Source organism: Papaver somniferum, chromosome 11 (genome assembly GCF_003573695.1).
Source record: "Papaver somniferum cultivar HN1 chromosome 11, ASM357369v1, whole genome shotgun sequence".
Taxonomy (NCBI): Eukaryota; Viridiplantae; Streptophyta; class Magnoliopsida; order Ranunculales; family Papaveraceae; genus Papaver; species Papaver somniferum.
Genome location: NC_039368.1, coordinates 5,276,447 through 5,302,524, shown reverse-complemented (window position 1 = coordinate 5,302,524; position 26,078 = coordinate 5,276,447). Strand labels below are relative to the sequence as shown.

The 26,078-nt window shown below is 36.6% G+C and overlaps 2 protein-coding genes across 3 annotated transcripts; one reads left to right on the top strand and one right to left on the bottom strand.

Annotated features, from left to right (window-relative positions):
* Positions 1-1,887: 1,887 nt before the first annotated feature.
* On the top strand, positions 1,888-6,184 carry LOC113320501 (neutral/alkaline invertase 3, chloroplastic-like). Of its 2 annotated transcripts, none has more exons than XM_026568407.1 (7): positions 1,888-2,187; positions 2,809-3,568; positions 3,729-3,894; positions 4,005-4,216; positions 4,390-4,883; positions 4,990-5,038; positions 5,450-6,184. In XM_026568407.1, exons 2-7 carry the CDS (start codon positions 2,891-2,893, stop codon positions 5,774-5,776), a joined length of 1,926 nt encoding a protein of 641 aa, XP_026424192.1. In that variant the 5' UTR covers positions 1,888-2,187; positions 2,809-2,890; the 3' UTR covers positions 5,777-6,184. The 2 variants fall into 2 exon arrangements, with proteins under 2 accessions (XP_026424192.1, XP_026424193.1); XM_026568408.1 differs by lacking the exon at positions 1,888-2,187 and adding an exon at positions 2,379-2,523.
* On the bottom strand, positions 6,170-8,383 carry LOC113320502 (4-coumarate--CoA ligase-like 1). The gene is made up of 6 exons (XM_026568409.1): positions 7,922-8,383; positions 7,241-7,834; positions 6,975-7,170; positions 6,702-6,847; positions 6,543-6,610; positions 6,170-6,465 (listed from the first exon to the last, which is right to left on the bottom strand). The coding sequence occupies exons 1-6, from the start codon at positions 8,345-8,347 to the stop codon at positions 6,210-6,212; spliced, it is 1,686 nt and encodes a 561-aa protein (XP_026424194.1). The 5' UTR covers positions 8,348-8,383; the 3' UTR covers positions 6,170-6,209.
* Between the last annotated feature and the right edge of the window lie 17,695 nt (positions 8,384-26,078).

The following is a 26,078-nucleotide window of genomic DNA, read 5'->3' as shown; positions in this document are numbered from 1 at the left end:
CCTTGGATCAGTGTGAGATTGGTTGGGCTTCAACTATTGTCCAGACCGAAGTTAATTTGGAGTAGGCTAGTGTCTGTAGCGGCTTAATAGAGTGTGTGTTCAATCTGGACTAGGTCCCGGGGTTTTTCTGCATTTTAAGTTTCCTCGTTAACAAAATTCTGGTGTCTGTGTTATTTCTTTTCCACATTATATTTTGTTATATAATTGAAATATCACAGGTTGTGCGTTGTTCAATCAATTAGAATATCCGATCTTTTGGTTGTTGATTTAAATTGATTGACACTTGGATATTGGTCTTTGGTACCATCCAAGTTATCTCTCTAGTATTTGATAAAGACTCGCAGATTTCTATTTGCTTGAGTATATATCAAATCGAGAGATTGAGATATAAACTCTTTGATAAACTTTTTATCTAGATTGAGTCTGACTGTCTAGTTGATTCTCTAGAAAGTATATTGGATTTTGTCCATACAGATTGCTAAGGGAAATATTGAGTGTGGTTGTTGTACCCCCGCTTTTTCAAACATAGGTGAGGGGATTGGTAGAACTGTGCATAAACCTTAGGAATTCTTCAGGATCTTTCTTACCCATCAGAAGTAACTTTCTTATAGGGAAATTCTCTTCAGTTTCATCTTTAGGATCTTCTAAATTGGGATAAATTCCGTCAATAAATTCTAATAGCTCTTCTGCAGTTACCGTACACGGTAGATCTTCTTTTTTTGCTTCTGCGAACCTAAACAATGCACAAATAAAAGATATGAAATTTTTACACACTGAAAGATGGTTCTGGTCATATGGTCGGCAAGGTCGAGAATATATACATCGCCGACTAAGATTTACTCGGCAAGGTTGTAATCATCTACCAAGCCGACCAACAAAGAGTCGGTAAGGTCCTATACAAGAAAAATGCCGATGGTTAACTTAGGAAATTAAGGTTTATGTGACCGAAAGTCGGCATGATACAAGTCTAAGACAATGCCGACCAGAAGTAAGTCATCAGGGTTTGTTATTATACCCTGCCGGCCCTGGTTATTGTCCAACAATCGCCATGAATGTTATAAAAAGTCGGCAGGTTATTCATCCTGAGACCATGCCGGCTCTTACAAAATACCAATAGTCGGCGTGGTTTTAAATTATCGACCTTGCCGACCAAAAACCCTGAAAATCATAATTTTCGATTTCTAACCTAATATAACAATCATATAACACATCAGAATAATAGGTTGAGTTTAGAAATCACTTACAGTCATCTTTCACCGGTGAAGGTTTTTTTTCAACATTCCCAGGGATTGGATTTTCGGGTTTGCTAGTTCCAACTTTTTCCTTACCTTTTTCCTCTGATTTGGATCTTCTCATGTTACCTGTTGAATCTTTCTTGCTACTGGATCGAACCATTTTTGGTACAATATCAAAATTGAAGTTTTTTGTTGATTTTTGGTTGATGGAATAAGATGAAGGAATGAGAAGAGGAGAGGGATTAGAGAAGATAGATTAGAAGAAGACTAAACGTTTTTTAATTTTTAAGTTTTAGGGTTTGATTTTAGGTTAATTAGTGCAGGGGTACTAAAGTAACTTCATCCTGTTTTGACCTCCCCTTAGTAAGGGAACATGTCCATTTAAATTTGGGTATACCCCAATCTCGCCAGGAAAAAAAACCATGTAAAAGCCGTCTGTCACAGTTTCTTTTTATATATATATTTGTGAGTCCCAGTAGACCCAGCCCTTCAAAAGACGTGTAGGAAGGTGGTTTGTGCGTGGTGGTCTTTACCTGTTTTTTTTTTCTCGGTCTGCAAAGACTTTTTGATATGAGAAAGAGACTATTTGACATCCGAGTCACATCCGAGTCACATACCTCAGATTAAACCAGCCTAAAACAAGCATTCCTTAGGTTCAACATGAATTTTCATGGATCTTAAAAGACAGCAAAAACTTACCCCTAGAATTAAATTATCCATTTTCTTGGAAATGTTATATAAAAAAACAGGGAAAGAAAATATTGAACCCCAAACATTTATGGAAAAATAAATAAAAATCAAATGCTCAGTTGAGTATCAAGAAAAAGAAAAGCAGTCCTGTGATATTCTCGATAGGGATTGAATAGAAATCCTCCAGACAAAATCCCTAGTTCTTCTCCGATAGATTCTAATCCAAATCTCTGGTCACAAATCATTCATCATCGCTTCAAAGGTAAGACGATTTCTATAATCTTGATTTTCTAGGTTTAGGTTTGTTTCGTGGATGGTGATTTCAATTTTTTTAAGTTTCAATTTCTAGGTTTCTACTCAATTTTGAGTTTAATTGTGCTTTTCTTTTACTTACATTTATGGATTATACCTGAAGAACCTAATCTTTGAAACTTGATTAAGTCATAACTTAGAGAAATCCTCTTGTGGTTTTAGTTTCGGAAGGTGGTTTATGGTGTAGAAGTGCTTGTACTGATAGCTGGATGACGGTAGACTGTTAGCTGTGATTACATTTACTTGCCTATGTAGATTGTTGAGTTTGTGTATGCTATTACTTGTGGTGAGTTTTTTCGATAACCAGATGTTTGATGTTAATAATATGATTTAGAGCTATTGGATCATTTGTTTGCGATATACAGCTTCTAGATCATTTTTCTTGTGGCCCTAGATGAAAGAAATCATAAGGAAAGCGCAATCCGATAGTGTTGTATGCATATATGTGAATTTGACATTTCTTCAAGTTTTAATTTGTAATGTTATTTATGTCAATTCAGTGACAACTGCTTTCCCGAGACTTATAAAGTACAAGGCTTGTATTCTATTTAACTTTTGGTATTTATCTTAGGTACTGCAACTGGATAAACTAAAAGCTTCAGGTTCTGGATTACTTCAAGTAACTGCAAAGGATCTCAAGTGGTGATTGCATTATGTCAATGGGCTCTTCAGAGGCGATTTTTCTGAGGGGGTTTGCTTCTCATGTATTCTGTTATGATCCATGTTTTAGTAAATCAATTTTTCCTACAAAATCCCGCGTGAAGTGTCGAAAGAGTAGAGTGTATGCACAATCTCTTAACTGTTCAAGAACACATTGGAATTCTAGAGGAGGGAATGGTATTCATCAGATTGGCTATGGAAATGATGCAATTAAACCATACAGGTACCTCAGTTGTCGATGCCAACAGGTTGGAAAAAATAATGGGTTAACTGCTGAGGATGTAAATGGAGCCTGGCTCGGAGATAGAACGGTTAAACAAAACCCAAGCAGCGAAGTTAATGCTTTGAATGTGGGAGGGCTTATGGAGGAAGCACAACAGGTACTAGAGGAAAAGAAAAAATTTGCAACTAATGGTAAGATATCTGGAGGCGATCCGGATAGTAGCATGGATTCTCTTGAGGATGAAGCATGGAATCTATTGCGGGATTCTATACTTACTTACTGTGGTAGCCCCATTGGAACAATTGCTGCAAAGGACCCCACAGGTAAAACTACAGCGAACTATGATCAGGTCTTTATTCGTGACTTCATACCGTCTGGTATTGCATTTCTATTGAAGGGCGAGCACGACATTGTTAGGAACTTCCTCCTTCATACACTTCAATTACAGGTAATAGAGTGTTTTCCATTCTAAACATTTCCCATTTGCTTTGTAGTTTTATGTCTCCTTGAGCAGTCTTTGTTTTTCTATCTCATTCTAGTCATTGAGGTGGCTTAAGGGTATTAGCTTTCAACGAATTACAATAGATTGTTTTTCATGTGTGTGATAGAGTTGGGAAAAAACCATGGACTGCCATAGTCCTGGTCAAGGGCTCATGCCTGCTAGCTTCAAGGTTAAAAGTGTTCCAATTGATGGTGATGAAAACAACAAAGAAGAAGTTTTGGATCCTGACTTTGGAGAGGCGGCAATTGGCCGGGTTGCACCAGTTGATTCAGGTACGTAAGTTTATAAACTTGTCAGCAAGTTTTTCTTGGTGAAATTTATTTCTTGATTAACCTGGCTTCTACATATAATTTGTCTCTGTTTTCTATCTATGTAAAATCAGGATTGTGGTGGATTATTCTCTTACGAGCGTACGGAAAATGCTCTGGAGATCTTACTGTTCAGGAGAGAGTAGATGTACAAACTGGAATTAAGATGATTTTAAAGCTCTGTCTGGCAGATGGTTTTGACATGTTTCCAACTTTACTGGTAACTGATGGTTCTTGCATGATAGATCGCCGTATGGGAATCCATGGCCACCCCCTAGAAATTCAGGTATGAGGTTGCAAAGGCGTAGAGAGTAGTCCCAGCTTGCAAAAATGTCCTTTTCTTATATTACATTTCTGTGAGAATTTTGGTTTTAGTGGGTTTCACTATTCAGGAGTTGTTTAATGCTTGTGTTTGAGAAGACATTGAACTGAAATGTGTGAAGTCGTGTGTTCTTCCAGGCATTGTTCTATTCAGCTCTACTTTCTGCGCGTGATATGCTTACCGCCGAGGATGGGTCACATGACCTACTTCAGGCACTCAACAACCGTCTAGTTGCTTTGTCGTTCCATATCAGGGAATATTATTGGATTGACATGAAGAAACTGAATGAGATCTACCGTTATAAAACAGAAGAGTACTCCTATGATGCAGTCAACAAGTTTAACATCTATCCTGATCAGATTTCTCCTTGGCTGGTTGAATGGATGCCCAATAGAGGTGGTTATTTAATTGGAAACTTACAGCCAGCTCACATGGATTTCCGCTTCTTCTCGCTCGGGAACTTGTGGTCTATAACTAGTAGTTTGGCAACAAAAGAACAATCCCATGCTATTCTTGATCTCATTGAAGCCAAATGGTCAGATTTGGTTGCGGATATGCCTCTGAAGATATGTTATCCTGCTCTTGAGGGGCAGGAATGGAAAATAATTACTGGCAGTGATCCCAAAAACACGTAAATTTCAGCTTCTTAATGATTGTTATGTGAATCTCTCAAGGATATTCTAGTATTTGACATTTTATTTTCATCTCTAAATCTAACCTCTTTGTTTCTGTTGCAGGCCTTGGTCGTACCATAATGGAGGTTCATGGCCAACTCTACTCTGGCAGGTCGGTCACTTTTCCTTCAATCTTCTTACTTTTGAATTGTAACTAAACAGTAGTGTTTACCAGTACACATTAGCGTTCTAGACAGGTGTGACTTTAATTTTGCTCATCAATTCTTAATGTAGATCAACAACCTCAACTGGATTTTATAATGGCAGTCTTTCCGCTTTTTGTTGCTAGCTCAACTTAGAATGACTTTTTTTTTTCTTTTCCCTAATAGCATGTAATAATTTTGTACTTCTATTAACTTATTAACTCTAGAACAACCAATGAAAACTAAAACTTTTGTTCTTCTATCTAGGAGTGGGTGAACGGAATTTGTTTCATAAAGGATCAAAGATTTTTCCCATCATTTTGACCCTTTTGGTGCGATGAAAATTTCTTCTTTCTCATTTGTTCTTCAAATTATTGCAGCTTACGGTGGCATGTATAAAGATGGGCAGACCAGAAATTGCTGAGAAGGCTGTGGAGATTGCCGGGAAGCGGATTGCAAGAGACAGGTGGCCAGAATATTATGATACAAAACGAGCCAGATTCGTTGGGAAACAAGCTTGTTTGTACCAGACATGGTCAATTGCAGGATATCTTGTGGCCAAGCTTCTTCTCAAAAACCCTAACACAGCAAAGATTCTAATAAACGATGAGGATCATGACCTTGTTAATGCCTTCAACTGCATGATTGACAACAACCCGAGGAAGAAACGTGGTCGCAAACCCTCAAAAAAGACCTTCGTAGTATGATCTCAGTATCTGGGAGGTGGAATAGTAGAAAGGGTGTGTATACATGTGGTTGACCCGTGATTGGTGAGATGCTCTCTCGGTATGCTTACATTGGATTAACGAAATTAGTAATTTTTTGCTGTAAAAATCTTCCCCCAGTTTTAGATGGGTTGATTAGAAAGAAAATATACTTGCAGGTGTTGCTGCATAACACTCTTGTGTGTGTAGCTTCTGTCCTGTATATACTACTAGTACGTGCTTTCGTAACATCGTTTACACGATTCTTCTCAGGATCAATGGATATTAAAAACATAGTAGTGTCTTACAGTGATTATGTTTCTCGCATAAAATCTGTCGTGTTTCATTAATCATGGATTTATTATTCAGACTTGAAATTAAAAGAAGCTAATGAAAAGTAAAGGTTCCCTCTAATTGCATGTTTTGGCAACCGGATTTAGATAGCTATTGGTGATGAGCGGGACTGACTACTGCTGTTAATCTTCTTTTCCAGTTCTTCTTTGAGAAACCTTCGCATTATTTTCCCAGAGGGTGACTTGGGGATTGAGTCGACAAAGTGAAGAGCTCTAACCCTCTTGTAGGTAGCTACGTTTGAAGCAACGTAGTCCATCACATCCGCTTCGGTCTCTGTCGAGTTTTGGCTCATAACGACACATGCTACTGGAATTTCTCCTGCTTCCTCGTCTGCCAACCTGTTTAGCATTACTTGGTTAAAACCAAAGTCTTGCAACAATGTAAGCACTAAACTGGATAAAGACTATACACTTACGGAACAACAGCAGCATCTTCAACAGAAGGATGTGAAAGAAGGATTGCTTCCAACTCAGCGGGAGCCACCTGCGATGAACAACCGTGACAATTAGCATAAAACCGTATATCAGTGCTCGATCACCAAAAATTCTTTGCAAGAGTATGTGTATAAACTTACTTGAAAACCTTTGACTTTGATCATCTCTTTGATGCGATCCACAATGAAGACGTCTCCATCATCATCAATGTATCCAATGTCACCTGTGTGAAGCCACCCTTTTGCGTCTATCGCACGCTCCGTCTCCTCCTTATTCTTGAAGTAACCTTATTCAATTACAGTATTCATTTCATTGGCTTTCAACATAAAACAATTTCTTAATTGGATTATTCTGGAGAAATGTAAAAGCTAATTAGAATGGATGAGCAAGTGTAAGTATATATATTATGTTACCCAGCATAACGCAGTCACTACGAACACAGACTTCACCATGTGTGTTTTTAGGAAGAGATTTTCCATCCGGGTCGATGAATTTGATCTCCAAGTTTGGGAGTATGAACCCAACTGAGTTCTTTTTAGCAGTCTCATGGCCTCTTTCTGGGTCGCCATGGCTCAGTGTTATGCAACTGTGCTCGGTCAATCCATATGCCTGTTGCAACGTTACACAATCAAAATTAAGTCCTAAGCCACACAAAAAGAGATCAAATTACTACACATACCTCTTGGACTTGTACGTCAGGGAATTTGGCTTCAAATGCAGAAAGCAGTTCAGGAGCAAGAGGAGCAGCAGCAGTCATGACAGCCCTGAGTTTGAGTTTTGTAAGATCGAATTCTTTCACCACCGGGTTCTTAACCAATTCCAGTATGATTGGTGGCACAATAGGTGCAAATGTAATCTCATGTGTTATCAAAGCATTCAAGAACAACCTGAGCCCAAATCTTCCCATCACTACAACTTTACCTTTGTTCTTAAGTGTGGCAAAACATATTCCGGTGATTCCGTAGATATGGAAAAACGGCATTAGACCCAACGTCACAAACTGACCAACCATGTCTGGACCTACACTGAACAGTGTGGAGCTTAGGTTTGCGATCAGGTTACGATGGGTTAACATCACACCTTTTGATTTCCCTGTTGTGCCAGATGAGAATGGTAAGGCGCATAAGTCCGTCCGCGGGTTGATGGGTTCGGTAGTGTTCATCGTCTTGTTTCCATCGTAACGATCAGCTGCCTCTAGTAAATCATCCCACCAGATTGTGCTTTCGATTTTTTCTTCACCGAGCACTATTACTGGCAATCCCAGTCCCTTCACCTGAAAAATGTAACAGTAAAAAAAAAGTTTATTAGTTACCAATTCGGATATTTTAGATTTAATCAGTCAGAATGCTGGCTAATTTACCTTCTCGTAGCTGGACCCGTTGGTGACGATGATCTTAGCCTCGGAATCCTCCACCTGTTTGCGAATCTCAGATTCATGGTTCAACGGATTCGCACCGGAGAAAACACCTCCGGAAGACATAATTCCAAGAGCAATTATGACGTACTCAGCCACATTAGGAAGCACAACCACCACAACACCTCCTTTTCTGAAACCAAGTGATTTCAAGGCCGTCGCAAACCTTCTAACGTCTCTGATCACTTGTCCGTACGTGTATTCTTTACCGGTCATCGTCTCCACCACTGCAACCTTGTCTGCATATAGCTCAGCTCCCTGAAGAACAAATTCAGGTAATGTCATGTCATCTGGAACCTTCACGGCCGGATACTTGCTTCGGAAAATATATTGTTCTTCCTCTGCCATCATTTCTTTTCCTGAAGTTGCCATTAGAATAATTGTGCAAAAGACAGTTACGTTGAGGATATTGAGTTAATTCATAGCAAGCTTTATAGAGGGATAGAGAAAATAGTATGAGAGTTAGGTCACGAGTACATATTCTTCATGGTTTGTGCATGAATGAGTAGCTTTGTGGTAGGATGATGCCGTGAAAGCAGCATGAGGTACGAAGCTAGCTAGGTAGGAGTTAGTTGGCCAGAAAATATGTAGTTGTTGGAAAAGAAGTATGTGAAAAAAAGATCCATGACAGTAAAAGGGTCAATTGCTTTCGAGTCACCTGTCCAACCTGCCCTTCCGGCCACCTGAAAAGTTGAAAAACAGGAAACATTGCTAGGAAATATAGCTATTTAAGACGAGTAGTGTCGGGGATTTCTCCCGGTGATTCCCACAGTCGACTATGTAACCGCTTAAAAATATGTGGACCATTTGTCCTGCCATTGGACCGTTTGGGGCTCCATGGAGATTTTTACTCATATGTATTGAATTGTTTCTCTTGCAAATTAATACTTTCAGCTATTTTTGCTGATCTTTGAATTCATGTTATTTTTGTTATTAAAAAAGGAACAAGTTACCTATGACATGCTTCTTATCCCATCTTCATGGTATATATACAAGTAAACAAGGGAAATTCAGGTCCATCGGCTTCAAATCTGACAGGGGAAAGGTCTAGCGTATGCATTGTTGTTTCATTTTTCTATAATCAATGAGTTCTGTTTTTGAACTTAATATTCTTTGTTTAAGAATTATTCGTGTTTGAAACGGTGGAGTAAACTGAATAACCAAAAGAACAAAAAGCTGATGGTTGGCTATTGTAAGGATTTGAGGAGTATTCGTGTTTGAAATGGTGGAGTAAACTGAATAAACAAAAGAAAAAAAAAGCTCATTTAGGGTGCTGGGAGTACAAAGGTATGATATCATACATGCCTTCGACGAGATAAAAACCCGGAATTTCTCGATGGCTGGAAATCACATGTGGGAGCTGCTTCCATATGCAATCTGCTGGATACTTTGGAAGGAGCGAAACAATAGATGTTTCAATGGTATAGCAAAAGACCAAGAGAGGATTATTTTGGATATCAAAGCCGTTTTGTTGTATTGGTCAATTCCAATAAAACCTCTTGCAGGTTTTGGATTTCAGAATTTGGTATTCAAATGGGCTGATCTGATGCGAAAGTAGAGCTTCCCTCTTGTTTGCGGTTGTTCGGACCTTGTTTTGATTTTTTGTTGTCTCTAACATCTTTCTTTTCCTTTTTTTCTTTTGATTGCATGGCTGGTATATGTCCAGCAACTTGTAATCACTTTTTTTCTTTTATTCTAATATACTATTATAATTTTGTCGATTAAAAAAAAAAAGCTGATAGTTGGATATTGTAAGGATTTGGAACACCTATGTATCTCAGATCTTTAGATTGAGGTTCCTCGTTTATAGGAAGATCTGAGGTTCATAAACTGCGATATTTGTTTGTCTTTTGAAAAAGTTTAGAACAGTACTAGAGTACTAGGGGAGGGGGAAATCTGTTTAAATTAAACTCATAACCATTTTATTTGTCTTCATTGAAAAAGTTGACTTCGTTCAAAAAAAAGTCAAAAGGGTAAAGGAACCGGACCCGAGTATCACTTAAACAAGTTTTAGTAAGTTCCATGAATTTATCAACATTAAAAAATAAAAATTAAAAAATTGTATTAAGAATGTATAATAAGATTATTACAAAGATTAAAGAAGACACAGTTGAGGATATTCTTACAAATTGGGTGATATTCTTCAAAATCAGAAAACATTAAAAAGAAAAAACCAGCCAATTGCAAAACGATAAGAACATTTTGAATCATTTTTTTAGAGCTAATTTTAAGAGGATAAAAACATAACCACATTTCAATCATTATTAAATATGAGATTAGTATGTTCCTTCTATATTGATAATCTTTTCTAGAAGATGAAAAGGAATTATGAGAGAATTCATATCAACGGGAAGTCGACGTAGAACTGGTCCAGCTCCCAGTTGTAGAAGATGTTGCTGTGGAGGACAACATTGATGTACACTCTTCTATCTTCTCCAACATACTCTTTTGGTATTCCTTCCATTTTTTTTCCCAAGGAATTTCACCTGGTAACAAAGCAAATGATCATTAATTCTCTATGTCAGAAATGACCTTTTTTGATGGGTTAGGGCTGTCAATAATTGTGATTATTGACAGAACCTTTCTTTCGGACGGCCTGTGTCAAAAACCTTACTGTCAATAATCATGTAAATAAGCTACTAGCTTTGCTTGTCAATAATTTAGATTTTGAAGGGCATCACTACTAAACAATTTCAGAATTCAATTGCCTCGCAATATATTATTTTTAGATAAATATTGTTTACTTAATGTTTAAATTGCAAATACAAGAAACGTGAAGAACTAAAAACACTCAAACATGAAATGACATATTGTATACTGTAAAAGTTAATTCTCATGTGAAATTTTCATCCAAAGAACTTCCAAGAAACCAACATAGGAAAAAAAAATGATACAAGAAAATAAACCAAGTCTAAGACAGAGTCCAAAATTAATTGTTTAGAAAATTAATCCTAAGTAGCTAAACCCTTGTAAACCATCTGAACAATGACATTCTGGTAACTCAAACCCCTCTAGACCAGGAACTATATGAGATGCTCCAGTCATAGTTACCTAACATGTTGCTCCTACTTCATGATATCTAGTGCCCGAGTTTGTTGAAGAACTGTACTAAACAAACACAAATTGAAAGAATACAATGCAGAATAAAAATTAACCAAAGACTTACAGCATTCAGTTAGCCCTTTTCAACTGGCCGGATGTATTATGAGAATGACATAACAAGAGGAACAATTTAATAAATTTAGGTGTAATGTAAAGAACACTATGGAACATATCCAATATTAATTAGAATTCAATCACCATCAACCAACAATATGACATAATGAAGTTCAGAAACCGGGTCCAAGAAATCAATACAACACAAAAACATATATGCTCGGCATATTATCAATACCGAAATGAAATAAAGGAGAAATCAAACATTAGTTCTGACTTATGATATAGGAAGATGTCCTGACGAAATAAGAAATAAAATAATAAATTAACTCCATTAATGGTAGTTCAGTTGAAGAAATTCCTCGGAACCTACATTGGAAAATGGACGTTGTTCATTGGCTATCCATAGTTGAAGGTTGGAATCATTGGGACTGTTATAATTTACAAGTTAAGGTGCTTCGTACATGACAAATATTAGTCAGTTGATAGCTGAAGAATGTTTGATGTTATTATGCATCAAGAAAGGTATGCAAGAGTTTGGATACTAACCATTATCTTCTCAACATTTATAAACAACATTCATAGTGACTGCAAACGGGTCCTCCCACATCGCTCGATCACCTTCTTGCTTTTGTCGAAGTTTCTGAAAAGATTTCTGCAAGCCAAATTTGAGATGTTAGTTAAGTTTACATGAAAACAAGAAAACAAAGACACTGTTAAGAGTACAGAATGGAAATAATCTTCAAGATCCAATTAGAAAAACGAAGAAGTGAGGATGTGACACCTTGTATAACCTCACAAAGAACAATAAATTCTTCAATGATTTGAAACCACCAAACTTTATGAAAGGAAATAACAATTCGCAGATTCGGTATATAATAATAACATAGAAGACACAACACGTCTTTAAGCAAACAATGTAAAAAAGAACATACCTGAAGTATGTGGATGGGCTTTTTCCTTGCCAGCCCATGTCCTTCCATTTGTTAGATTGTAACCCGTTCTTCGCCAGGATATGAATCATCCCACAAAGCCTTCAATGTCTCTTGAAATTATATAATCGCAACAAAACTAATCAAATAAAATCAAGATGACCAAACATGTGGTACAAAAAATGCAGCCATATTATTTTTAATAAATGAAAACCATTTAATTAAAAAGTGACACAAAAACTCCAGGTCAAATAATAATGTGTAAATTTAGTTTTTATTACTTTAAAAAAAGCCAAACATACCCTTTTTACCTTGTCGTCTTCTTCTTCTTCTCTCCTTTATTTTTTCTATTTCTGCGGTCTTCATCTCCCCACCACTATTAACATCAGCAGAACAAATCTCTCTCCATGAACACCACCGCAACAACTCCGTCACCACCAGCAAAAACACCTCCGTCACCACCAGCAGCAACACCTTCGTCTCCTCCACAAAACCTTCGTATCTTTTTCGTCTATTTCTATTCAGATTTATCACCAAGTAGCTCCGCCACCATCAAACCAACCGACGTGTCCAGATCCGCCACCAACAGAACCTCTGTCTCCTCCATTAACACCATCATCACCTCCGTCTCCTCCATTAACACCATCATCACCTTCTTCTTCTCCGTCTACTGATTTTCCATCAACAACACCGCCTCCTCTTATTTTTGTTTTTCCGAGCAGTACATCAGATCCGCCACCAACACTACTTCTACCTCCTCCTTTTATCATCTAAAACCACCACCAATACCTTCAAATCGGCCACCAACAACACCTCATCTACAATCAACACCAGTACTTGCATATCCGCTCCCAACATCACCTCCGCCTCCTCGTTCAATCCTCTACAATCACCACCACCACCACCACCTTATGATGTTTTCATCACCAGCAAATGATGATACATCTTCAAAGTCGAAATCAATATTGTATTGGGAAATAACAGATATATGATGAAACCAAAATTGGTTTCATCAAATTCTGACAGTTTTGGTTGGTGAAAACAATAAACTAATGATGAAATCAAATTTGGTTTCATCATAAACTTGCCTATTTTCTGTCATGAAACCAAAGATTTTAATGATGAAAATTAAGTTTATGATGAAACCAAATTTTGGTTTCACCTGATTTTTATCTAGTTTATTCGGTCTGACTTGGAAGACGGCGTGTTTGATTTCATCATTGAAGTTATGTTGGTGAAATGACAATATGTGGTTTCGATTGTATGTACAATGGTGGTTTTGATTATATGTGTGTATGAATTGGGAGAATGTGTATAGCAGGGTCTGGTACTGGTACTCCAGGCATTGATGAAGAAGTTCTGTTGGTAGTGGTGGCCTTAACTGAAGTTATGGAAGTGATAAAGAATGGATTAACTGAGTAAGGGTGGTGCTAACGCAATGAGAGTTGTAGTTGAGCTTCAGGTGTTGCATAAAGGACTGGTATGGGTTACAATTAAAGAGGTGTATGTCTGGATTGTTAAAAGTGTAATGAATTGGCTGAAGTTGATGAAACATAATTAGGTTTCATCGTATTTTTTTCATTTTGTTGAATATTAATATCTGTGAAGCCAATTTTTGATGGTGGGATACAGGTGGATTATTTTTTGTTGAAACTGGTTGTAGTTGAGGGGGTAATGGTAGTGGTGGTTGTGGTGCTGGTGGTTGTGGCAGCGATGGGGGTGGTGCAGTTGACGGTGGTGGTAGGTTTCATCTTATTGTGGATTGGTTTTTGTTGAAAGTAGTCTTAGTTAAGGAGGTAATAGTAATGGTAATTGTGGTGATTATGGTTGTGGTGGCGATGGGGGCGGTGCAGTTGACGGTGGTGGAAGGTTTCATCTTATTATGTTTCATTTTTTCTTTTTCTTCCTTCTCCTTTCTTTTATGATGAAACCAATTTTTGGTTTCATCATTTTTCTGGTGGTGGCGCGGTGGTGGTCGGTGGAGGCGGCGGTGGGCGGCGGCGGCGAAGGTGGTCGGTGGCGGTCGGTGGCGGCGGCAACGACGGGCGATGGTGGTTGCTCGGTGGTAGGTTGTTGTTCGTGGTGATAATATAATAAAATTTAAAGGTGGAGTTGATTTTTGTTTTTGTTGGGGTGATTCAAATAATAAAAGGGTAATATAGACAGTTTATGTTAAATGAATTTTTTGTGAACATTTTGTTTTTGTGGAGTTTTTGTGCATGGATGTGACACCTTTGGGGTTATAACTCGCGGACCGTAATCGCAATAAGAAATATCATAAAAAAACTTCTCATAAGTGTCTCCTGAAATTATATACAATTTACATACTCTTTTATATTTATATAAAAGTAGTCATAAACCGAAAATTCATAGCAATTGTAACCAAGTTTCATTCACCAATTTGCCATACAAGATATATAACATACACAACAAAGAAGTTGGAAGCGGAAACATGCCTACACAAAATTTAATCACAATTCTAGCTCCTCATGGAAATCACCTAAGTGGAACTCAATCACCAACACTCCATAAACTCCTCTGTTGGGTTCTTTTAAAATTATCTAACTAGTTCTTCTTTCTCTGAAATTAAATACATTAAGCAACTAATTACCATTCTGGATAAGAAAATGGCAGTATAATCAAAATATATTTCAATAAATATCTCGTTTTCGAATATAGGGAAAAAGAAAAAAGAACTTCTAAAGTATATGGAAATTCAGTAGTCTGTTATAAAGAGAATAAATGAAGAAAAAAAATGTCATTGCAGGCAAACTTTGTTTCAGCATCTAGTAGATTATAAACTTTCCCTAAAACCACGGAGTAACTACAAGTGAAAAATAAGGGGTCTAACAACCACATCCAATATTTCTTTTAGGAAATATATATGGACTAACTCTAATATATTTCAAAGAGAATCAACCAGACAGTTAGACTCAATCAAGGAAAATACATCTAAGAGTTATATCTCAATTTATCAAATCAATCTGCAATCGAACATATAGAAATCTGTGAGCCAGATTAATATGAGAAATAATTTGGATGGTTCCAAAGTCCAATATCCAAGTATCAATCATTTTATATCAACAACCAAAGGTTGGACTATCCAATTGATTGAACTACACACAACCTGTGATATTTCAATTATATAAAAATATAAGGCGAAAAAGAAATAACACAGACACCAAAAATTTTGTTAACGAGGAAACCGCAAATGCAGAAAAGCCCGGGACCTAGTCCATATTTGAACACCACATTTATTAAGCCGCTACAGACTCTATCCTAATACAAGTTAACTTTGTCTAGAAATGTAATTGATCCCTAACCAATCTCACACTGATTAAGGTACAGTTTCGCTCCTTAGGCCTCTTGAAACACGCCGGATTCTGCTCAGTTGATTCCCTTAGCTGATATCACCCACAACTAAGATTTGCTACGATCCAAAGTCGAAGACTTGGTAAAAAAAGTTGTCTCACATAGAAAAGTCTATTGAATAGATAAATCTATCTCCCACATGAATACCTACGAGTTTTGTTCCGTCTTTTGATAAATCAAGGTGAACAAGAACCAATTAATACACCAGACTTATATTCCCGAAGAACAACCTAGTATTATCAATCACCTCACAATAATCTTAATCGTATGGAAGCGAAAGAAGATATTGTGGAATCACAAACAATGAGATGAGGATGCTTGTGACTACTTTTTATCTTATCTATCGGAGATTAAATCTCGAGCAAATATTAGAGAAGATAGTTTTCAACACGATAGAAAAAAGTAAGATAAGAACACACAACTACAGAGAAAATAGTTAGGTATGGCTTCAAAATCCCAATGAATTCTTCAAGTCGTTAACCTATAATGGTTTTAGGAAAAACCTAGGCTAAAGGAGAATCGAATCTGGATGCAACTAGTATCACACATGAGGTGTTGGGATTAGCTTTCCCATTTGCTAGAGTTCTCCCTTATATAGTCTTCAAATCATGGTTTGCAATCAATGTTTCCTTGGTAACAAAGCATTCAATATTCACCATTATATGAAAACCTGATTAGATTCAAGCTAATATATTTCAACTGTTAGATCGAACTTAACTTGTTATACACAAATGAAATGTGACTTTATTTAGGTATGAGTAACCGTACCCAAACGTGTGCACATAGTTGGCTCAACAATAGTCAACCGAAGTTAACCATATGAACACTTTCATATCAACCTTTTTCATCTTAATAACGACTAGTTCAAATGACTCAAATGAAACTAGTTATGTAGTTGTTCAATTGTTTATATTCTCATAGAAGTATACAAGACAAAATTGAAGCAAAATCGATTTTGATTCAGTTGAATCAATTCATGAACATTATAGCCACGGTTTCCAAAAAATTACATTCTTTAATATATAAATATATTTGTTCATGAACAAACCGATTTTATAACTTAAACCACTCAAGTATGCAAACAGGTACGCATACCTAAGTAGCCGGACTTGGCCCGAGTTCTCCAGTATGCGAACAGGTGCGCCGTACACTAACCAAACTCAGTTTAATTTCCGTACTGAACTTCTCATCCCGTACGCATACGGGTATGCATACCATGTTCCCGGACTTCAACTATAAAAACCAGTACGCATACGTATATGCATACTATGGTTCTCGGACTTTGAATAACTAGCAACAATTAGCATATACGCATACTGTGTTATATCCAATTAATGGTTAATAGTCCTAAACTCAATTTAAATAATTGAGACATTCTTTAAAGACGAGAATAGATGTCTCACACAAACTATTAGCTTCAAATCAATTTTCAATTGATCAATAGACTATCTCACACAAAGCATGTAAGATGTTACCAGGCGAAATATTTCGAGTCCACATCAAATGACTGTCTCATACAAAGCATGTAAGATGTTTCCAGGCGATTTTCACATGATCATCTTTTGACTTTCATCAAAAATAAAGATGGACTTGGTTAAATAGAAAGCTTACCAACACATATTTCGAGAATATCTAAGGGAGTGAAACTTAGCTCGAAATCTCAAATTTGTATAATATAAAGTCTATATAGTTATACGAATTTTGTATCAATAGGAAATAGAATAGAAATAGACTTCTGAGTGATAGATGAGTTCAAGTCTCCACATACCTTTTGTTGATGAAGTTCCACATGCTCTCCTTAGTAATTCTTCTTCTTCAATCGATGAACGCCGTGAAGTCTAATGCTCAACTACACATTCTATCATAATCCGAGCCATAGCTATAAGTAGATTAGGAATCAAGACTTATATTTTTGACAACTAAACTTGACAACAAGCTTGAGATAGCAATGCTTGCGAGTTTAGCAGAGCAGTGATCTAACAAAAAGTCTACCACTGCATAATTTTATAGAGGGTTGAGAATGATAGTATGAGAGTTAGGCCAATAGTACATATTCCTCATGGTTTGTGCATGAATGAGTAGCTTTCTGGTAAGATGATGCGTTAAAATCAACATGATGTACAAATCTAGATAGGTAGGAGTTAGTTGACCAAAAAATATGTACTTAGTTAATGTTAAATGACAAGTTTGTTGGAAAACAATAAGTGAAAAAAAGACCAATGACAATAAAATGGTCGATTGCCCACGAGTCACATGTCCAAGCTTCCCTTCCGTCCACCTGAAAAGTTGAAAAATAGGAAACACGTTAGGGAATATAACTATTTAATTAAGATCTAACAAATTACAAATGCGGACCACTTATCCTAGCATCAGACCATTTGGGAGACTTTAACTCATATGTATTGAATTGTTTCTCGTGCAAATTTTGAAGGAATATTTTCTGTAAGAGTTGATTCAGAAAACGTGACCGAACATAAGAACTCTCACAAAAACCCTATAAGATCCAAAGTAGCATCTTCACCCATACGAGATAATGTTTACCACATTATCTATCACAACGAGACGATCTTCTCTGTACACCCTGATATAGATTATCATGGGCGCCTTTAGCTCAACACCAATAATCTAATTCAGCACCACCAAGATGATCTTCTCCTCAACAAGATGGCTTACCAACATCTCCATACGAATACTCCAAAACGACATATCTTCCAACATCGATTAGTATCCCATAAACACCATAATGATGTATTCCTTCCACCATTAGGTCTCTCAGATAACCACCTCAATAGGTGGGATGAATCCCTCACATCTCTACGAGATTTACATTGAGGATTGCATGACTAAAGCACTTAGCCTAGAGCTCCTTATATAGGAGTCACAAACTTGGTTCCCAAGTCTTAGCCTCCTTGGTTTAGGAAACCAAATCATACTAGGAAACCATGGTCCATTAGGCAACCCATATTATATATGGAAGTTGACCCAATTTAGGAAATCCACCGTTTCCTTACATCCAAGCTATCCTATTTGCATCCCCACTGAATTTTAGCACTAGTTTCATATACATTTCAAAGTTATGAATGGGAAATGGAATGAAGAAAAAATAAAAGAAATGTTGATACCTTTAACTTTATTCACCAACCATTTAGCTCCTTCTTGTATGCTGTTTTGCATTGACTATTGCAAATGAAGAAAATTACGTATAAACACAATATTGTTTGGGAAGCTACATATGTATTAGTATTGGTATTGGTCATAATGGTTGAATAATCTTTTATGCATCTACGAAAATGGTTGCATAGCCGGTTATGCAGTTCCGAAAATGGTCGCATAACACGTTATACAACAATTTTTTTGTCACTATTGAAACCAATAAAAACAAAGACGGCATAACTTGTCATGCACCGACAATAATATCTGCATAGCATGTTATGCAGTCGTGAAAATGGATGCATAACCTGTTATGCATCCGAAAATATGGCTGCATAATGCATTATGCACCGAGAAAATTGTTGCACAATCTTTTATGCATCGAGAAAATAAATGCATAACCTTATATGCATCTGTAAATATAGATGCATAATGCATTATGCATCAATTTTTTATGTACGCAATAAAATCAACCAAAACAATGACTACATATCTTATTATAGATGCATAACTTTGTTACGTAGTCGAGAAAATGGTTGCATAATTCGTTATGCGTCTGCAGATTGTGTTACGCATCTTTTTTGGTGGCTGCATAATGGTTATGTATCAAGTTTTCGAAAAATTTTCCTAAAATGATGACACCTCCGATTTTTTCGTGATAAACAAAAATTTGATATTGTTGTTTGTACTCTTTGCGTAGCTCTCTTTAAAAGATTTCCAACGATATAAAATTTGTAAAATTCCAAGGCGCGGTTTTTTAGATATATATGTTATATGCAAGTTGCGTCGCCAATTATAACTCTGATGCATAACCCGTCATGCAGATGCGTAACACGTCGTGCAGACATTTTTAATAATTTCATATAATTATGGGTGTGAAGGAACAAAAAGTTAATTGTGAACCTGACAATGAGAATATTATTTTTTTTGAGCCTGCGCCTAAGTTTCCCGTAATAAGTGAAAATAAACGACACCGAAGCGAACTAAGACTATTGGCTCTTTTTAACGGTGACGTTCTTCCAGACCCGTAGTTAACAATTGTATTGACCGACAGAAATTTAAGGATCTCGGATCGAATTTCGTCATAGAACACAATTTTTTTTTTTCTTTTCTTTTGAAGCATAGAACACGATCAAGGTAAGTCATTATCAAACACCAATATTGCTAAACCAAAAATTTAAAGAGCTCCAACCGGAACAACTGATGAGATATAAAGCTCTTTACTAGTGTCGACATTGATACTGAACACACGAAACAAGAATAAAAGAAAAAAGACAGGTGAACATTGTCTAGAATGTATTTGCTGTAAATAACCACACTGAAAGTTAAGTCCTACTACTACAGAGTCCAGAGAATACTTATTCAAAGAACTGACACAAACAACTAACAAAAGAACTGCCTTCAAAGTGTGAACCAAAGACAAGCAGAAATTTCACCATATCGACCTAACTTGATTAACATTCACGGATAAAACCAAGTCATCAAAAGGTAGTTTACTAACAGAAGGAACGCAATGCTTACTAACATGAGTAAGAACCCTGAACAATGTCAATCAGGGTTCAATTTCCTCCATCCCCCACCTCTGCTAATAACTGGTTCAACTGTAATTGCGCTCTATCCATATGTCCCTGCAGAGGGTCAAGCAACAAATCAGCATACTGCCACTTTGAGTCGTAATGGAACGGCTTGTGGGGGCATAATATCACCTTTCTCCAATGTACGCACCAATTCCCTAGCGAGTGCCAGAGCCTCAACCTGTCTGTTATAATCAGTGACAAAAAAAAAAAAAAAAAAAATGCAGCGGTAACAAAAGGGAAACATAGATGAGCATTGAGTTTTAAGAGGTAACAAACCTGTGTAGGACCTCGTAAAGATCCAAGAGCTGGAATCTAAATTTCATCAATGTAAAAGAATCTTCCCCGAAGGACATCAGGAGAATACGCTCTGCTTCATGCATAGACAGAAGAGCCATGTCTGGACGTCCAAATTGCTTTTGAGCCCTAGCATGGCATTGGTGGTATTGCGCAATAACGTAGTGCTTCTCCCCGAAACCATCAGTCAGCATATTCTGCGCATTCAACAAGCATCCCGTGACTTCTTCTTCACTAGGATCAGATCTGGATAATAAATGTCTTGCCCTAAGCAACTAGAGATTGCGCTTCATACCAGGCTCAGAATCAGGAGGTAAGGCATCATTCATTTCATTCAATAGATCCTGTACCATAAGAGTGCCAGCAATTGGTTTCCCACACACACCAAGCAGCTGCGAAGTATCACATATATACGACGTTGAGCATGCTTCTACCTTCCGTCACAGAATGTGCAATCACATTATCCTCTCTCATCATCCGTCATAGAGCAGCAATACCGGCTATTGCTGCCCTAAGGTCTCTTCGATGGTGATACAGAAGAATTTGCCAAAATCGAATTTGAATTCTGCCCGATAAACTCCCCACCGGTTTAACGTAATCTGTGCTTTGGCGTATAAATTTCTAGAAATGAGGATCTCGATCTCTAGGAAATCAACATCCAACCATACAGGAGAAATTCTAGCTATTCGCATGATAGCAATAGCCATGTTATGGAAAGCCATTGACTCAGATTCGTCACCTTTGAGAAAATAGATTACGGAAATTATTCTTTCGCATTTTCCCAACTGCAACCTGTTCTGGTAAGAATTAACATGATCATAAGCCAGATTCGCATCGTAACTTTTTAACCCAAAGTAGAGAGCTTTATCCAATTCCAATGTTGTCAATGCCCAAAATGCTAATTTACAGTAGTGGAAACCATGTTCTGAATAATCAATCGCAAGATTAGGAGGAAATCCTAAACTATATTCTAATGATTTAGAAAATATTACTTGCCGCTTCAGTTACAGAACCCATCCTTTCCAATACAACACCAGACAAATTAAAAGCACAAATCAACATATCCTTGATAAAAACTATATCTGGCGGTGCTCCTCCGAGACCAATGATCAAGCCTAGTAATAGAACTCTTTAAATGATGATTATAAAGATCAATTGCCTAGTTCAGAAAATAAAGAGCTTCAAGATCTCTAGATAACTTTGAATATAACTCTCCCAAGACTAAAACTACAATCCCTAAACGATTTGAATTATGTGTTAATAATAAATATCGTAACCGTACCTTCACATCCTCAATTAATGTAGTTTGTTCACCAAACGTATCAATTTCGCCTCTCCTCAATCTCCAATGCAAAAGTTTCGGCCACAGCCACATCTACCGCTGCTGGAACTACCTGCACCTGGATAATAATAGGGTTGGATAATAAGCCGCCAGGAGGCTTAAATCTTACTAGGATAGCACAGCTGTAGAGTATTTTTAGTCCTATCCTTCTTATATATATATACTAGAGGATGACCCCGTGCCGGCCCGGGTTTTGAGCTGTTGCTCATACTATTTAACAATCATTAGGTTTTTGTTTGTTGGTGGAAAGAGGGAAAGCTCCTTCCAATTTTGTTTTTGTTGATAGTATGATGTCTATTTTTGATGGGTTTAGCTGGTTTATTAATTGACCCAAGTCACGACCTTATCCATTTCCAATTCTTGATGCATTCTTCGAAGTATTGAGTCATGTTTGTTAATTTATTAAATTTATGATTTTATAAATTATAAACTCAATTGTTTTATTTACTAAAGCTAACAGCCCGAATTTGGATTTTATCTCATAGTAATTGGTAGTTTATGAAGTTCGTCTAACTACTCGCTGCTAACGACCCAAAATTCGATTTTGAAAATCAAATGAAACTCGAATTTTATAATTTAATAATGGGTAGTTAATATCACTATACTTTTACCGATTATATAAGGACACTTAGGTATTCTCCGAACCATTAGAACATTATATAACCGTGTTTATAGGTTGGAAATAAAAAAATCGCCCCTAATTCTTTTGGTATCGCCCCTAAATTTGCAAGATTAGAAATAGAGTTGCAGTCACATTCTTTTAAGTTTTTTTGTCCATTTTCTTTCAAACTGGTAAAACCTGCTGTAATTGTTTTCTTTCTTCTAATCAACAAAAGTATCACAATATTGGTCAATTAAGCCAATAACGATAATTTCTGGGTGAAAAGATATGTAAAATTTGATATTGTTTCATCCTACCCAATCATATTTTTTCTTATTGTTAATTTATATCAGGATGCATCCAATTCATCTTCGTTTTTTTTTTTAAATTTAAGGCAGGGTGAATCCAATTTCATTCATGCTATTATTTTGGTATCCATTTCACCCATACTAATTTTTTCTCGTCCATTAGAATCATCTTTTAGAAATATTCGGGAAAATAACTCATTTTCTGGGAAAAAAATGGATACTAACCGAGCTCAAGTAATTGGTAAAACTATCGATAAAAAGACTTGTAAGTATGATGTGGGAAGGGACTAAGTATGACATTTTTTTCTTCTTATCAACAAAAAATTTGGTAAAATTGTTGATAAAAAAGACATATAGGTATGATGAGGGAATCACATAATAATACACAATTCGAATGCGTCTCATCACTTAGACAAAACAAACACCTTGTAAGTTTTGGTAGAATCCATTGAGAGATTGCAAAATAAAACTATGAAACGTTCCTAGCAAATAATGCAAATGAAGGACAAAAGCCAACTGTAGCTATGAAAGTGTTACCGAGGGTGGAATTCCTTCATAAACACCTCACTCCCAATTTTAGGTATAATAGTGGAACGGAGGGATTGAATTCTTGACCAATATTATGCCGTGAAAACGCGTTAAAAGGAGTCACGAAATAGTTATTTTGCGATTTGTGAGCATTTAGATGCATCTCATCAGTTGGTTTGCTGTCTCAATGTCGGATCTTTAGCAATTCTAGAAGTTTTCCTTGATTCCAAAGCTCCCCTGACAAAACCAAGTTTGGTTTAAGTCAATGATGCCTTTCAATACAAGACATGTAAAAACGAGAAACGTTCTTGATATTAGTTTCAAGTGTCTTCGGCTAAATATCCCCCAATTAGAAAAAATATCTCCCAGCATTTGCTCTAACTAAAAACAACTTGAATTTTGTGTTCAGGGTACGTGAAAATCCCGTTTTTGATTTTTCTAATTGTAGTCCACTGAGGTTGCAAAATAATATCAGGATACAAGGAGCGCGCAATTGTCCTCAACATTATAAAGGTTGGATCATATCTGAGAAATCTTGAATGATTAACCATTTTAGTGTTATATATTGAATTTAATTTTAGTGTTATTTTACACAAGCATTTCATTTCCCAAGCACCTAGTGATAGCACACTTTTCATTTCCTACTCAGAATATATTGTTCTTGTACAGTATTCAGATGTTGCTTGATTATGAGGAGAGGTTTCTCATCCAAACACAATACAATCATTTTCATCATAATCACTTATCCTCTCAAAATTATTCCCTCTTTTTCAAACTCATAACGGTAGAAATCATCTTCATATTCTTCAATTCTGTGATAAAATCACAAAGACCAACTATGGCATCTCTCTTTGACTGCAAGTGTTTGATGTAGAATCTTTGTTGAAGATGTGTCTAATATGTAATAGGAATCAGTTTTTGTAATTGAATGAATGAAAGTTAATAGTTTAGCAACCTCTTGTCATATTTTTCAATATTTCGCTCCCATGACAAAACTAAGTTGGGTGTATGAAGGGACATAGGCAGATGATGTGATCAGCAATTTAACGGACTCAATTCATTTTGACCTGTGTTTAGCTTGTTTGTTCCGGGTTGGTATTCACCCGCCATAACTCGCACTGCAGATTGACGAAACTTTGTCATCTGAGGGAGTTTGGTACGTACGTAATAAGGGGTTTGGGCCACAATGGCTTGATCAGGTTAGTCCCTAGGGTTTACTGTTTAGCAAGATGACCCTTATATAAACTCAGAGATCTCTCTATCCACACCCACTCCCATCGAGCACCGTCTCCGCCTCTCTTAGTCTCTGTCTGCAGATCTACCGTGTAATTGATTTATAATGATACTAGAGATACAGGTTATGAATGAGATATTGGTTTAGAGAGAAACGGAATACAATGATTTTCGGCATAACGACTTATCCTCTCAAAATTATTTCCTCTTTTCTAATATGAACCCAAAGATTGACGTAAAGATCATCTTCACCTTCTTCAACTCGGTGATGTAATTACAAAAAGTCACGGTGATATCTCTATGGTATTCCGAAATGTTTGCTGGCTGTGGAATGTGAATAGGCTAATAAGAATCAGTTTATGTAATAGAATGAATGAAAGTGAATGGGTTGGCAATCTGCTGGATTTTGAATGATTTTCGTATGTTTCACAATTCATTCTTTATTTAATCTGCTTTTCAGATATACTAGAGGGTCACCAAGGGTACAATTCAATCTTCATTCTGAATATGCATTTACTCTCGCTTATAACAGTTTCTAAAATTTGTGTTTAAACTAATGTGAGATTTGCGTTCCGTAGAGATAGAGGTTGCAAAACATAATGAGGTTACACACATGACATTATGCACTTCGAATAAATGAACATTTATACTTTGAACTCTTAAATTTTTAGCTATACTAGAGGGTCACCAAGGGTAAAATTCCGTCATAGACACCTAATCAACACTAGCCGGATATTGGATTCCGTTCTAGTATTACCCAGCAAAAAAGCAGATGGTGTTAAAAGGTTCTGCAAAGTCACAGAATAGTTATTGAGAATGTGAACATTTAGATGCATCGCATCACTTGGTTTGTTGGCTAACGCTCTCTCAATGTGGGATTTCTAGCATATCTAGAAGTTTTCCTTCATTCCAAATTAAGCTTCCATGGAAAAACGGAGTTTTTTTGTAAGACAGTGGCTTTCGATACAAGACATATAGAACGAGAAACATTCTTGATATTAGTGTAGATACCGAAATACGGTTTTCCACGTGGCTGAACGAGGAAAGGAGGTGCATGCATGATGGGACTTAACAGAAGATTATATATCATTCCCCAAGATCTCGTCGGTGATAAGTCTAATGAACTATTTTGATGCGAAGAGTGATGCGAAGAGTGAATGAACTATTTATACCGGTGAAACAAGGGATATCGTAATAAATTAGTGTAGACATTTTGTTCTTGAAAAATTAATTTGCTGTTTTGTAATCTTGATTTCGTTATTAACTAATGTTGTAACTGTGCATTGAGATGGTGGCGAAAACCAAATAACCCCAAAAATGAAACAGTCATTGGCTATAAAATGCAGATTCGGAAAATATTAGAGTCGATTATGACGTTCTAATGAATCCTCTAATTGGAGTTTCAAAGTTGGCTCATACAAAGTGTGACAATAGATTGTTCGTAGTTACCCAAGTGTTGTGTCTCTCCCACATTAGCGGAATACTTTTTAATATTTTGATTTGGAAATGAATTTTTTTCTTTTGCAATGCTAAGTCTTTTGCAATTGACACAACTGAATTTGATGTAACCGTGGATTTAATACATGACAATCATCTTAAATGAGAAACGC

Excerpts from the sequence above, each read along its gene's own strand:
- LOC113320501 (XM_026568407.1), top strand. The coding sequence starts at position 2,891 with ATGTCAATGGGCTCTTCAGAGGCGATTTTTCTGAGGGGGTTTGCTTCT. Across the intron at positions 3,895-4,004 it reads GGTTGCACCAGTTGATTCAG|GATTGTGGTGGATTATTCTC; the intron begins GTACGTAAGTTT and ends ATGTAAAATCAG. Across the intron at positions 4,884-4,989 it reads GGCAGTGATCCCAAAAACAC|GCCTTGGTCGTACCATAATG; the intron begins GTAAATTTCAGC and ends TTTCTGTTGCAG.
- LOC113320502 (XM_026568409.1), bottom strand. The coding sequence starts at position 8,347 with ATGGCAACTTCAGGAAAAGAAATGATGGCAGAGGAAGAACAATATATT. Across the intron at positions 7,835-7,921 it reads ACGGGTCCAGCTACGAGAAG|GTGAAGGGACTGGGATTGCC; the intron begins GTAAATTAGCCA and ends TACATTTTTCAG. Across the intron at positions 6,848-6,974 it reads TAGTGACTGCGTTATGCTGG|GTTACTTCAAGAATAAGGAG; the intron begins GTAACATAATAT and ends TAATTGAATAAG.